Here is a 15,043-nt window from a genome sequence, read left to right on the forward strand (position 1 = left end):
TAAAGTAGACTTACCCATAGTTTGTTCCTTAAAGGTATTAAAGGTCCTTACAGGTATTAAAGGTGCTATCTAATTCACCCTATCCATAAAGTAGACTAGCCCATAGTTTGTTCCTTAAAGGTATTAAAGGTGCTGTCTCAAAGCTGTGTAAGCCTGTCGTGGACAGAACACTCTGGCGAAGTCAGAGGTTGTGCCCACGACAGGCGTGCTTGAACAGTTCTGTGATGGAAGCATGCCAAAAAAATACCCCCACCCACAGCTGTGTAATGTTGCAGCTTTTCCTTTGAAATGTCTGCATTAAATGGGATACTGATGTGCAAAGTGTTAAATAATTCTCTTTTGTTCAAATATTGCATATTCATGCTTCTTCTTTGCTGAAATATGAAATATTTTAATATTTTCAGGGAACATTTAGTTCGGTATCGCGTCGCGATTTGCTACGCTAGTTTCAGAGATTGCTACACAATTTTAAAACATTAAAAAGTAGTTTCTAATAAATTTTCAACTGACCAGATATGTTGCTGATCAAAATTTTAAAAACAAAATGTTTCCCAATTTTAGATCATTTTCCATGGGTCAACATATAAATCATTCAATAATTTTTTTTTTTAAATGTTCAGGGCTTGAAATTATGGTACTCAACATATAACATATACAACTAATAAGAAAAAATATATATGGTAAGCTATAAGCCCATTGAAAACATTACAACTTTAAGATTGCACCTTTAAGAGACCAACGTGATATTATGTCTAATCATAAAATATGCCAGTATCAATGCTCCAACTCCAGTGTACATAAAACAGCCACATAGAGTGGCCTGCCCTTCCCTAAATTGTAATATCCTTCAACATACCTTTAGAGCGACATTCCTGAGTTTTCTGCATTGTAAGATGTTTCCGACTAATAAAATATTTCTACAATTAAACTTACATATTAAATATATTTTCTTGTTTAGAATATCAGTGTCTGTCTATTCAATGTGTTTCTGGTCGTCTTAATATATTTCTAAGAAGCCCAAACTGGATTTTGTCTTCAAATAATTTCGCACGTATGAAAAATAATTTTTAGGAAATAAAATGAAATTTAACCTAGTACAAATATTAGAACGATACAGCCACTAATATTTTATGCAGAAAAATATATTTGATATGTAATAACAGTCGTTAAAAAGTCTCTGTGTTAGTCAATAACATCTTACACATTGCAGCAAACTCAGGATTGTCACTTTAAAATGGTTTGTCTACAAGAAGTGTACTGCTTTCCAAAGAATCATTTTAAATCTGAGAGGACTGCTATTTCACTAGTTTGTGTTAAAACATTTACTAAACAACAAAAAGAAATAAAAATATTTTAATACATATATTTTTTCTTGATCCAATTAATTCAGTAAACAGACTGGCTCAAACCATTTAAAATGGTCAATATATCTGACAAAAATGTCGACCGATTTGAACAGGGTTCATACACTTCCTTATCAACTAAATTCTGTCTTTTTATAGACATTTTTAACAACCATTTTTAGGATGTTCAAGGCAATGAAAATATTACATCCTATGAGACATGGTCAGCCTACATGAGAATTTAAAAAAAGTATTTACCATTTCTAGGATGTTCAGGGATTTTTATGCAATCATCAACATGATATTAAACTGTTTCTATGCACTCTTTTTCGTGTTATTTTTAAATGAAAGAAATAATTTTCATACAATTTTCTTTTTCCATGACACATCAAAGTTCCAAGACTTTCCAGGCCTAGAAAATGACATCAATAAATTCCAAGACTTTCCAGGCCTAGAAAATGACACTGGCAAATTCCAAGACTTTCCAGGCCTAGAAAATAACAGTGGCAAATTCCAAGACTTTCCAGGCCTAGAAAATCATCACTGGCAAATTCCAAGACTTTCCAGGCCTAGAAAATGAGTGGCAAATTCCATGACTTTCCACGACCCAAATGAACCCTGTTGTATGTCTACACGTATGAAGGGTGTGATGATAACAATAACACAAGATGATTAAAAACGTAGCTGTGCGTGTTCATATTATGTAGCTACCTGGTCCAGCATCCAGGTATCGAAACAAGCAACCCATGAACAGCTTACCACAAAACACAGACTTGGGCCCGTGCTTATAAAACTTAAAGTCTAGACTTTAATAAAGTCCAAACTTTAACGTAATGCTATTTTAATGGCGTTGCCATGACGTTGAAGTCTGGACTTTATTAAAGTCTAGACTTTAAGTTTTATAAGCACGGGCCCTGGTAACCTATAGATTATGACATATTTTTTATTTCCATTATTATTAATGTAAAATCTCGTCACAGACAGACCGATACATTGTTATTCACTCAGCTCACTCAGTGTTTTCCCCTAGGAATTTGACAAGGGCTTACGCATGGCAGACTAAACATTATTGGGACATTTTCACCATTTTCAAGGCATTTATTTTTCAATTAAAGACCAAAAAAATACTTGAAATAAAAATAAATGTACTTGCTTCAGTAACTGAACGACAAAATATGAATACCACTAGCCATGGGAGTGGGGTGGGGGGAGGCTACCATAATCTAGAAGCCCTAGCTATGACGTCATTATGGCATGTGCAGTAGTGACGTCATAGCCCATGATGGTTTTTATGATTTTGTAGTGCAAAGATAACTTCGAAAATCCCTAACCTGGTGGCCTAATGACTGTTCTCAACTGATTTCGATGTCTGGATGAGGCGAGACTGCAATTTTAGCTTCTACATCAACAAGGTGATCCTAGTACAATGGTGATGTTAGTAAATGTGCTCAGTTTTTTGATGTACCTGAGAGTTTAATGAGGAATGATTGGTTGTGCCCTATTTACCAGACGGAGTGGACAAAATACATGTTTAAGGTTGTTAGTTTCACATCCTACATTAGAAATGTACATCCTACATGAGAATTGTACATCCCACATGAGAATTGTACATCCTACATTAGAATTGTACATCCTGCATTAGAATTGTATATCCTACATGAGAATAGTACATCCTACATGAGAATAGTACATCCTACATGAGAATTCTACATCCTACATGAGGATAGTACATCCTATAGAACTGTAAATCCTGCACAAGAATAGTACATCCTGCATGTGAATTGTATATTCTACATGAGAATAGCATAATAATACATCCTAATTGAGAATTGTACACCCTGCCTGAGAATGGTACATTCAGCATGAAAATATTACATTCTACGAGAATTGTTCATCATACATATAATCATTTTTTATCCAGCCTACACAACAATTTACATCATGAGAATTGCTTGCCCTACATGAGAGGTGCACACCTTTCCTGAGAATTTTACATACTACCTGGGAATCGTACATACTACCTGGGAATTGTACATCCAACATGGGAATTGTACATACTACCTGGGAATTGTACATACTACCTGGGAATTGTACATACTACCTGGGAATTGTACATCAAACCTGGGAATTGTACATCAAACCTGGGAATTGTACATCCAACATGGGAATTGTACATCAAACCTGGGAATTGTACATCAAACATGGGAATTTTACATCCAACATGGGAACTGTACATCAAACCTGGGGATTGTACATCAAACCTGAGAACTGTACATCAAACATGGGAATTGTACATCCTACATGGGAATTATACATCCTACATGGGAACTGTACATCAAACCTGGGAACTGTACATCAAACATGGGGATTGTACATCAAACATGAAGATTGTACATCAAACATGGGAATTGTACATCAAACATGGGAATTGAACATTCTGCACAGGAAATGTACAACCCACTTGAGAATTGTACACCCTACATTTATACGACAACTGTACATCCTACATGACCCATATTTGGGTTACGCAAACTGTTTAATCCTCTCAGGCTTGCTGTTATCAGATACCCAGTGGTGTAGCGTGAGTTGCCAGCCCCCGGGACAAGGAGCCTGGGGGCAAGGCAAGTATTGTGCCCCCCCCTAATCAGTGGACCATTAGCACTCCCAGAGTCCCAACCAGTTCAGAATTTTGCGCTCAGGACAACGTCCCCAGTGGCCCAGCCCACGCCACGCCACTGCAGATACCTCATGATAGTAAAATAATCAGGGCCATATCTACTCTAAAATAATGGGGGGGGGGGGGGGGGGGGGGGGGGGAAATCAAAATAGCACACAGCAATTTTGGATCTTCTCATCAAACAGCAATTTTGGATCTTCTCCAGAGACCAAAAAGGGGAACTTATAAATTAAAGAGCCCCCCCCCCCCCCCCCCCCCATCTTTGTTTTCCCTACAAGGTATGGCCCAAATAAAGTGAAATAATCAGGGCCATGTCTACCCTAAAATAATGGGGGGCCAGTAAAAATTAAAATAGGGTACATACAGAGATCAAAGGGAGTGGTGGGGGGGGGGGGGGTAACTTATAAATTAAAGAAACCCCCTCAATGTCTTCCCTACTAGGTATGGTACAAATAAAGTAAAATACTTCATTTAGGGTCTGACTAGATTTGATAATTTTGTTGGTTTAAGCAATATTTAAAAAAAAAAAAAAAAAAAAAATTATTTCCACAAATGAAATACAGCAGTTTGGGATTGGCTAACAAATTTATGCAGCTATAAATAATGCCTCTATAAAGGCCTCTCCCTAAACTAAACAAATACACTTGGTGTTTTTTACGATAACAGAAATGAGAGTAATAAATCATTAAATGGGTGATTTTATTGAAATGGACGTTTTCGCACACCCAACCCATTCAATTTACATAACATTCAAGAAAGCATAGAGTTACATAGTATATGTAGTGTCATACAACAGCCTTGTACAGACCCCTATTCTGGCCCGTAGGAACCAGAGGGGGCTGAGGCCCTCCCACCTCCCCATGAAGATGAAACTGTAAAAGTTTTTTGTCATATTCTATATATAGAAACATAAAAATCAGACTTTTGCTCCCCAACTATAGATTGTGTCCCCCCCCCACCCCCCGCCCCACTCCAGATATCATTCCTACAGGCCTTCTACTCCCATCCCGCAAGTATACAGTATTTTTTAATCAGGTGTAGTTTTAGTTCGGGTCTCACCCCTCCCCATTTTTGTTCACATAATCAATTTTGCATTAAAAGTGAATAATCTTGTTTATTATTAATATCAACATTGACATAAATTACATTTAATTTAATATTACAGATCCCCCTAAGAAAAAACATTGGATCCACACCTGATAATATGTTATTATTTTTTCTTCTAGAATTCGACAAGATATCAGTGATTTTGTCAAATTGGTCCTACTGCCATACACAGTGATAGAAATAAGCAAAGCTGTTCACTAGTCCACCAGACAAGTCGATCTAGAAATCTATTTATCCGCAAATATTTTCACTTGTCCAAATAAATGGTTTCCTTCACTTCAAGTGCAAGGACAATGTTTTTCACTGCTCAAAATGAAATTGCATTGAACATTTTTACTTGTTTATAGGACAACCATTAATGTAAAGAAAAGAAAACAAATTGTCCAAGCACGTTTTCACTTGTCAGAACAAACGGACAAATGCTTATTAACATTTTGAACACTGCATACACCCATCACACTGGTATGACCCTGAATAATTATTAATGTAATGCAATTTATCTCGAATTTGATGACACCGTTGACGATTTTGTCGAAACCGATGTGCCTGTGCTGCTGCTGTTTGATGAGGTGTCGTCGAGGTTGTAGCAGCTGAGGATGTCCCTGAGCTTGGCCGATGCGCGGTCGATGGTCTCGGCACACATGATGACGCGGTCGCGGTGTCGCGAATTCATGATGTCATACACGAGGTCGCGGACAGACTTACAGATCTGAATACACGACGAGATGACGCTCAGAGTCGCTCCTAGAATGAGAAAAAAATAAAACTAAGGAACAGAAAGTAGTATTTGTTTTATGATACCTGAGCATATTTCAAACTACAGCTATAGGATTACATGTAAACAGTGTCTTCCATAATATGGTTATTATAAGTTATTTCTACATTTGGTCTAAATATAGACTACATGTATCATCTTAAATTAAAACAAGCCGGGGCCCAGGGGTGGGACGTAGCCCAGTGGTCGCTCGATGCGCGGTCGGTCTAGGATCGATCCCCGTCGGTGGACCCACTGGGCTATTTCTCGTTCTAGCCAGTGCTCCACAACTGGGGTAACAAAGGCTGTTGTATGTACTATCCTGTCTGTGGGATGGTGCATATAAAAGATCCCTTGTTACTCGTTTAAAAGAGTAGTCCATGAAATAGTGACAGCGGGTTTCCTCTCTCAATATATGTGTGGTCCGTAACCATATGTCTGATGTCATATAACCGTAAATAAAATGTGTTGAGTGCGTCATTAAATAAAACATTTCCTTCCTTCCTAAGCATATTTCAAAGTACAGCTAGACTTATATGTATACAGTGTCTTCCATAATATGGTTATTATAAGTTACTTTCGACATTTGGTCTAAATAGTAACTATCACCTTAAATTAAAACGAGCATTCTGAGAGTACTGCTAAAGCAATATATGTCCCTTGCCGGGGACAAGGTTATTTATCTTCTAAATTCAAGGGCCATAACTCTGTGAAAAATGGGTAAATCACCATGAAAGTCAAACTTGATCTGTAACAGAACATGCTAAATGATAAATCTATTAACAAAATTGCAGCTTCATATCTTGAGGCACTGTAAAAATAGCCTGAAAAACTAATTTTTGTTTGTCATAAGTTCAAGGGCCATAACTCTGTACAAAAATTGGTAATTCACAATTACCGTCAAACTTGATCTGGTAACAGTACATGATAAAGCCATACACAAAATTTCTGCTCATTATTTCAAGGGACAGACAGATGGATGGAGAGGAAGACAGAAGGACGGACAAAAAACAGGTCTATATAGCCCCCTCTGGTTGGACCGATAGGGGACTCGTAAAACTTAGAAAAGGAAAGGAATATTTATTTAATGATACTAACTCAGCACATTTTAAACTATGGCTGTTGAGTTGTCTAATATACAATGTATTTAAGGTTATTTTGACATTTGGACTGGAAAGAAAGGTTATGAGAGAATGTGGGGAGAGAGAGAGAGAGAGAGAGAGAGAGAGAGAGAGAGAGAGAGAGAGAGAGAGAGAGAGAGAGGCAGAGAGAGACAGAGTGAGAGATGTTAAAACCTCCAACAATAAAAACAACGTTCAACAGTTGTAAAATTACCTAATATTGACTTGTGGATCTCTTTAGCCTCCCATGTTAAAACCTACAGTGCGTGACCCAACAATAAAATAAACCGGCAACAGTTGTAAAATTTACCTAATATATTAAGCCTCTGACATTACTGAGCTAGCGTTAAAACCTACAGTACATGACCCAACAATAAAATCAACCAGCAACACATAGTTGTAAAAATTACATAATATGGACTTGGGTATTTCTTTTGCTTCCGATGTTAACTCAGCCATATTAAAACCTACAGTATTTGACCCAACAATAAAATCTACCATCACACAGTTGTATGGTGAATAGACTTGGGGGAGAAACATCAGGTATTCACAATAAAATCAACCAGTTACACAGTTGTAAATTTACCTAATATTGACTTTAGTCTCTGATGTTAAAACCTACAGTACATGACCCAACAATAAAATCAACCATCAACACATTGTTGTAAAATTACCTAATATCGACTTGTGTATATCTTTAGCCTGTGACGTTAGCTGAGCCGGCGTTAAAACCTACAGTGCGTGACCCAACAATAAAATCAACCATCAATACATAGTTGTAAAAATTACCTAATATCGACTTGTGTATATCTTTCGCATCTGACGCCGGCTCAGCTAACGTCACGTCCAGGGTACTATATACCCAACAATAAAATCAACCATCAATACACAGTTGTAAAAATTACCTAATATTGACTTGTGTATATCTTTCGCATCTGACGTCAGCTCCGCTGGCGTGCCAATGAAACCTTGCTCGGTGGAGAATGAAGCCATTGCACTGCTTGATGATATCACAGGATCACAGAAGGCAATGATCCGTCCTAGATGGACAGCGTTCGGCCGCGACTTGAACGACTTTATGCTGGAAATCAGACAGCTGGCGCTCGATGTCACGCTCTTCACGCACAACTTGAACTGTTCTTGGTCGTTGTGGTCCTGTGTTAGCTCGCTCGCCTGACGACAGATCTCCGTCATCACGGCCAACGACTTTGATATGCTGGAACACGTCTCAACTAAAATCTGCGGATTGAGATCGTCCAACCGCGACCGTTTCAGCCTCGAACAGTACAGCTTGAGTTCGAGGTTTGCCAACGAGACCTGGTATTTGTCCACGACACCCGGCAACGCGGGAGAACAGTTCGGGAAGCTGATCGCGACCAGGTAGGCGATGTTGTCGCAGCATTCGACGAGTTTCGCGACGAAGTTCGTCATCTCGACGACGCCTGCCGTGATATCCTGCCAGCGGACCGTGACGGTGTAGATCTGCGACATCAGGTCCTTGACGACGTTCGAGAGAACCTTCAGCCTCTCGAAGATGTCGTCACGGCAGCGGGAGTACGATTTGGAAAACGGCGTAATTTCATCGCAGACGATGGGCCGGGCTTCGCACGATAAAAGGAGTATTTCAGCGATTGTCTGGAGTTTAGAGTGGCACAGGTCACAAGTGGTCACCACTAGGCGCGATGAGTCGGAGTTCATTACCGTCTTCTGATGCATACCAATGCTAGATTCAGCATTAAACCATGGGCTACAGGTAGTAGTACAAAGCTATTAGCTGTATTTATCATTAAACTGTTACTGTTGCATTTAATATATAAACAATTAGTTTTAAACTGTGAGAAAGACATAGAAGTCAGCAATATTTAGCATTAAACCATGGGCTGTAGTAAGTACAAAGCAATTAGCTGTATTTATCATTAAAATATATAACAAATTAGTCTAAAGCTGAGAGATGTGACTGATACACAGAAACTGTCTATATTTATCATTAACCTGCGATAAAACTGGGGTTTACAGTTCATACATATAGAATTCAGCCAAATTTAGTATTAAACTGCTTCTGTTGCATTTAATATGTTACAAAAAACTGTCTTAAAGCTGTGACTGATACACAGAAACTGTCTATATTGATCACTAACCTGTGATAAAACTGCGTTTTATACTTGAGACATCAGTAATATTTTGCATTAAACCATGGGCTGTAGTAAGTACAAAGGATTTTGCTATATTTAGCATTAATTTGTTACTGCACATTTAATACATAAAAAACACGGTCTTTAAATTAGAGCTGTGATTGCTACATAGAAAGTTCTTTATCATTAACCTGTGATTCATGTATAAAAGTGTGATATATAGTTAGAAATCATCTATTTTTAATATTAAGCTGCTAATATGCAGACAGCAGCCATATTTCGCATTAGACTGAGAGCACAAATTAATAGAAATTGGCTACATTTAGTTCTTCTGCAACGATGTGTTCAAACACGAAAGTCGATCACTAACAGGTCATTCTCTTGAGCTATATCATATGCTAAACTCTTTAAATTTAAAGACAATAAGATATAAACGTAAACCAGATATGTTTTGCCCGTTATTGTACAAAGGTGTGTCAAAACATGAAAGTTGTGTCAAAACACTAAAGTTGTGTTAAAAAATGAAAGTCGTGTTAAAAAATGAAAGTCATGTTAATTTTAAACCATGAAAATCGTGTTAAACCATGAAAGTAATTCTCTTGAGTTATATTAAATGCAAAACTTTGATACTGTTGAAGATTATTCAGTACAAAATAAGCCCTGGAAGATCAGGGGTATTTCCAGTTCATCATTATCAGCCATGAAGGTCAAGGTCAATCTCTAGAATTCTGGTTGAACTGGAGTCATGGTGACAGACATGTCATGCTTTCCGCCATGATGCTTGACTGGTTGTCATTATCTCAATCTGGTTACAGTTTATGAATTCCAACATGTGATTACAGCAAACCTGAAAAATTAATATACACAAATCATGAGTTTGCTGCCATTGTAATGTTTCCCAATCTAATTAAAATTAGCTCCACTATTACATGTGAATCTAACAGCAGCCCGCTCATGTCCAGTTGACCTTTCATTCGACCAATCAAAACCTTACTTGCAAAATCATGCCAGTGATTTGAAAAGAATTTGAAAACATTTGGGATTATGCCGAGGGTATACAAAATGATTTGGGTGAATTACGAAGTATGCCGGAAACTACTTTCAATATAAATTTTATATAAAATTTGTTACAAGGCAAAAAAAAAAAAAAAACGTTATGGTATAGCCATAAAATCTGTTTATACTAGTATACAATCCAGAGTTTATTACTTCACTTTTCCCCCTGTTTTTTTCACTGTTGAAAAAGACCAACAAGTTCGCTTATTGCATAAATAGTCTCAACCGATATTTTTAGAATTTGTATGCTCCCGAATAACGTTATAAAAGGTGAAGTGTAATTGGTCGATATTTAAATTGTTATTTATAGATGAAATGTCACCTGGACATGGGAGTCCACGCAATGCTGTTAGATCTACTGGTGAGACCAGTAGAGCTAATTTTAATCAGATTGAATGTTTCCATGTAGCAGTCTATTTAAGGGCCAAAATTATCTATATTTAATACATTTTCTTGTTTAGAATATTGTCACTTGTTAAATATTGTTACTAGTATATAAATTATAATTGTGCTAGGATGTTGTAATCATTATAACATGTATTGTTTTTCTTTTTTCTTGACGTTGATATTATTATTCATGTCTGTATAATTCATATACGGAAATAAATGAATTGAATTGTAAATTGAATTGAATTGTAGAATGGTATTATAATTATGTTGACTCATCATTAATTTCAGAAAAAAATCTTTACAACACACACACACACACACACACACACACACACACACACACACACTAACATGTGTGCTCCACACCTAAACAGGGAACTGGACAACAATTATATTTAAAAAAAATTAATTGTGAGTTTGACATATAAGTTATAACAGTTACACAGTTAGTATAAAATAGCTTCACTACAAAAACAATTCCTACAGTTTTATAGTCTGAGTAATATAGATTTTTCAAATTCTCTCTCTCTCTCTCTCTCTCTCTCTCTCTCTCTCTCTCTCTCTCTCTCTCTCTCTCTCTCTCACACACACTGACAAATGACAAGACTACGCGTCAAAATCGAAAATAAAAATCTCCAAACGTCAACTGTTGTAATTTTCAAAAAAAAAAAAAAAATTGTATAAATTCTAAATCAAGAATTAAATTCTGATTCATAATCAAACAATACTATAACAAAAAACAGTTCAACTACACCAGAAACTCCACAAAAAGCGTTGGCAAATGGTTACCTTATGTTTGCGTAACCGACAAAGCACGTGTAGTATGCAAATGAGCAAAACAAACCAACTTAAAAACTAACGCGATTGGTTGAAATATTTGATCTAACCACAACAATTCCTTTTCAGTGCAAAAACTAAAATGATTGTTCTTGCGCAAAGAATACTTACTCTGAAACATAAAGATTCACATTTTGAATTATTGAATAGGCTGGGCTATAGATATTTGATAAAAGCAAGCTGACGGTTAGGCATGTTTATCTTTGGGTGTGGTCTCCATATGCAAATTGACTGGTAAAGCCTTGTGACTGATTCAAAAGCCAGAAACACTGAAGCGGAACGTTCCACGGAGATACAGTTCTAACATAAATATGCAAATAGGTCAAGCGATTCCCTACACGACGAGTTAAAAAAAATGTCGTACAACTTTATGGTCAGTTCTAGAATTTAATACAGAGTTGAGAGGGGCATTAAAAACTTTTCCAGCCGCCATAAAATTAAGAATTTGGTAAATATGTTAACGTTTAAATAATACTTCCCCAAGGAAGATTTATTGTACATATACTTATAAAATAATATGGACATTAATTTATAAAAGCATATGGGCTTATATTTATAAAATAATAAAATGGACTAAGGTAAAAAAAATCATGGACCTTGCATACAAAGAAAACAGCAATATACACATATTACTCTAGACACTTTGACACAAACGCAGTACGGTATCGTTTGTCGACCCCACGTGATTAAATAAAATTTGTAAACGTGTCTTGTTTAACAATAAAAGTAATTTATAAATATATTACTACTACTACTACAGGGCTGTAGCTAGCAACGGGGCAAGAAAAATTTTCGGAAAGCATTATAGAAACTTAAAGAAAAGGAGTTTTAGACTATTAACTACTCAGTTGCCCCCCCCCCCCCCCCCCAAACAAAAACTCCTACTCGGTTCCCCCTCCCAACAAAAAATCCTAGCTAAGGCCCTGTACTAAAAAAAATAATAACACGTCTTTGAGTATTAGATATAAAACATATCATAATTTTAAAACACAAGTTCCATTCTTCAAAGAAAATTCCCCCTCTCTCTCTCTCTCTCTCTCTCTCTCTCTCTCTCTCTCTCTCCCTCCCCCCCTCTCTCCCCTCCCCTCTCCCTCTCTCTCTCTCCCTCCCCCCCCCTCCCTCCTCTCTCTCTCTCTCTCTCTCTCTCTCTCTCTCTCTCTCTCTCGCTCTCTCTCTCTCTCTCGTTTTTCATTAGCAGTAAAAGACCTTAAATTATATGCACTTTTTCACAAACAAGACAGCACATACCACGACCTTAAAGTTTGATTTACTAGTCGCGGGGCACCAGATGGACCTTATATGGTATAATAAGGAAGCTATCTAATTATCTCCTCGTTAAGATTACGAAACTCGCAAATATATCAAACTTGCTTTTCTAAAAGAGATCACAAACCACGCCCTTTAATTAATATCTTAGTTATGTAGCAGTGGTTAAAACGGGAATAAAGCTGACATGCGTCCTGCTAAAAAAAAAAAAAAGTTTCTTTTTTTAACGACATCACTAGAACACATTGATTTATTAATCATCGGCTATTGGATGTCAAACATTTGGTAATTTTACCGACGTAGCAGGGATGCAGAGATACTTCTTTCCAATGATGGATAACGATAGATATATGTGATACTTTTACTCTACCAGATCAAAGGATTTCACTCTGCATACTATCGAAACTACCGATAGTTGAGTAAACAATTGCGATAGTTATCGATAGTTAAATTAACTAGCGATGCATTGCTATCGAGGTACTGACTATCGCAACATATCGATAGTTCGATGTATTGTTACACCACTAATTAATATATGAACAAACAAACAAAATATGACAGTGATATGACAACGTTAACCGCGCATCCATATGGGGGGGGGGGGGGGGGATGCGTGCGTGTGAGTGTGGTGGGGGATGTGTGCGGCACTAAATCTTTATAAGCAAAACGCACTTTTTTATTTAATTTTTATTTATTATTATAATTTAAACTGCGCTATTTTAGTGAACAACAACATCCATTTATTTATTTAGGTATGTATATATACGCTACACGGCATTAGTATAAAGGGATCTTTTATATGCACCATTTCACAGACAGGGTAGCACATACCGCAGCCTTTGATATACCAGTCGTGGTGCACTGGCTGGAGCAACAAAGATGACAGGTCGTATTTTAAGTAGGCAAAGAAGATTACAGTTAATTTTGTGTTGTCTGAGATGTGTAAACTGACGACGTTTTCAAGCTATATATATATATATATACATCTCAGACAACACAAAATTAACTGTAATCTTCTTTGCCTACTTAAAATACGACCTGTCATCTTTGTTGCTCCAGCCAGTGCACCACGACTGGTATATCAAAGGCTGCGGTATGTGCTACCCTGTCTGTGAGATGGTGCATATAAAAGATCCCTTTATACTAATGCCGTGTAGCGTGTTTCCTCTGTAAGACTCCAGGTTAAAATTATCAAATGTTTCACATTCAGTAGCCGATGATTAATAAATCAATGTGCTCTAGTGGCTTCGTTAAACAAAACAAACATACCTTTCGTCGTCAGTTTACACATCTCAGGTAATACAAATGAACTGTGATCTTCTTTGCCTACATATAATTACTTGAAATACGACCGGTTGACTTACCTTTTGTTACGCGTGCGACAGTTATCTTCCCACGACAAACTAAATACCCCCCGGGGGCGGGACTTAGCTCAGTCGGTTGAGTGCTCGCCCGAGGTTCTTGTGTCGCAGGATCGAACCACCTCGGTGGATCCATTCAACTGATTACATTTTTTCTCTCGTTCCATCCAGTGCACCACAACTGGTCAAAGATCGTGGTATATGTTTTCCTGTCTGTGGAAAAGTGCATATAAAAGATCCCTTGCTGCTAATGAAAAAATGTAGCGGGTTTCTTCTGATAACTACATGTTAGGGTCTCCACGACCACTTGAGTACTCTGGCACGGGTTGAGTTTAGCAAGACTCGAGTCCGTTCACAGGACTCAGTTCCCGTACAAGGTGGAATACAATGATCAACTATAATACAATGGACAATGTAGGACAATAATTCCAGCAGTAGCCAATCAACGATATTAAGATGCACAACAATTATATGATCATGCGCTAGTTTCTCTTTTTAAACTGGCCGTCCGTCACAACACAGAACATATCAACCGGTTTCTAAATGCAATACAATGGCATGATTTGGCACCCATGTTCAGCGCTATTTTACGTTATTCCTTAAATGGACATTCCTGAGTTTGCTGCAATTTTAAAGATGTTATCGAGTAAAAGAGACTTTTTAACGATTGTAATTACATATCAAATATATTTTTCTGCATAAAATATTAGTGGCTGTATATTAAACGTGTTTCTGATCGTTCTAATATTTGTACTAGGTTAAATTTCATTTTATTTCCTAAAATATATTTTTTCGTACGTACGAAATTATATGAAGTCAAAATCCAATTTGGGACCGGCCTCGGTAGCGTCGTGGCAGGCCATCGGTCTACAGGCTGGTAGGTACTGGGTTCGGATCCCAGTCGAGGCATGGGATTTTTAATCCAGATACCGACTCCAAACCCTGAGTGAGTGCTCCGCAAGGCTCAATGGGTAGGTGTAAACCACTTGCACCGACCAG

At 37.3% G+C, this 15,043-nt stretch overlaps 1 protein-coding gene across 3 annotated transcripts; it reads right to left on the reverse strand.

Annotated features, from left to right (window-relative positions):
* Nucleotides 1–4,512: 4,512 nt before the first annotated feature.
* LOC121373437 (talin rod domain-containing protein 1-like) lies at nucleotides 4,513–11,664 on the reverse strand. 3 transcript variants are annotated; one of them, XM_041500094.1, is made up of 5 exons: nucleotides 11,529–11,664; nucleotides 9,785–9,981; nucleotides 9,141–9,200; nucleotides 7,908–8,749; nucleotides 4,513–5,871 (listed from the first exon to the last, which is right to left on the reverse strand). In XM_041500094.1, the coding sequence occupies exons 4-5, from the start codon at nucleotides 8,716–8,718 to the stop codon at nucleotides 5,624–5,626; spliced, it is 1,059 nt and encodes a 352-aa protein (XP_041356028.1). In that variant the 5' UTR covers nucleotides 8,719–8,749; nucleotides 9,141–9,200; nucleotides 9,785–9,981; nucleotides 11,529–11,664; the 3' UTR covers nucleotides 4,513–5,623. The 3 variants fall into 3 exon arrangements, with proteins under 3 accessions (XP_041356028.1, XP_041356027.1, XP_041356026.1); XM_041500093.1 differs by having other exon boundaries at nucleotides 9,141–9,981; XM_041500092.1 differs by lacking the exon at nucleotides 11,529–11,664 and adding an exon at nucleotides 11,370–11,434 and having other exon boundaries at nucleotides 7,908–9,981.
* Between the last annotated feature and the right edge of the window lie 3,379 nt (nucleotides 11,665–15,043).

Source organism: Gigantopelta aegis, chromosome 5 (assembly GCF_016097555.1).
Source record: "Gigantopelta aegis isolate Gae_Host chromosome 5, Gae_host_genome, whole genome shotgun sequence".
In the NCBI taxonomy this organism is placed as follows: domain Eukaryota; kingdom Metazoa; phylum Mollusca; class Gastropoda; order Neomphalida; family Peltospiridae; genus Gigantopelta; species Gigantopelta aegis.

Coding starts and splice junctions, on each gene's coding strand:
- LOC121373437 (XM_041500094.1), bottom strand. CDS start 8,718: ATGCATCAGAAGACGGTAATGAACTCCGACTCATCGCGCCTAGTGGTG. Junction 5,872..7,907: donor TATACACAAGTCAATATTAG/GTAATTTTTACA, acceptor TTCTCATTCTAG/GAGCGACTCTGAGCGTCATC.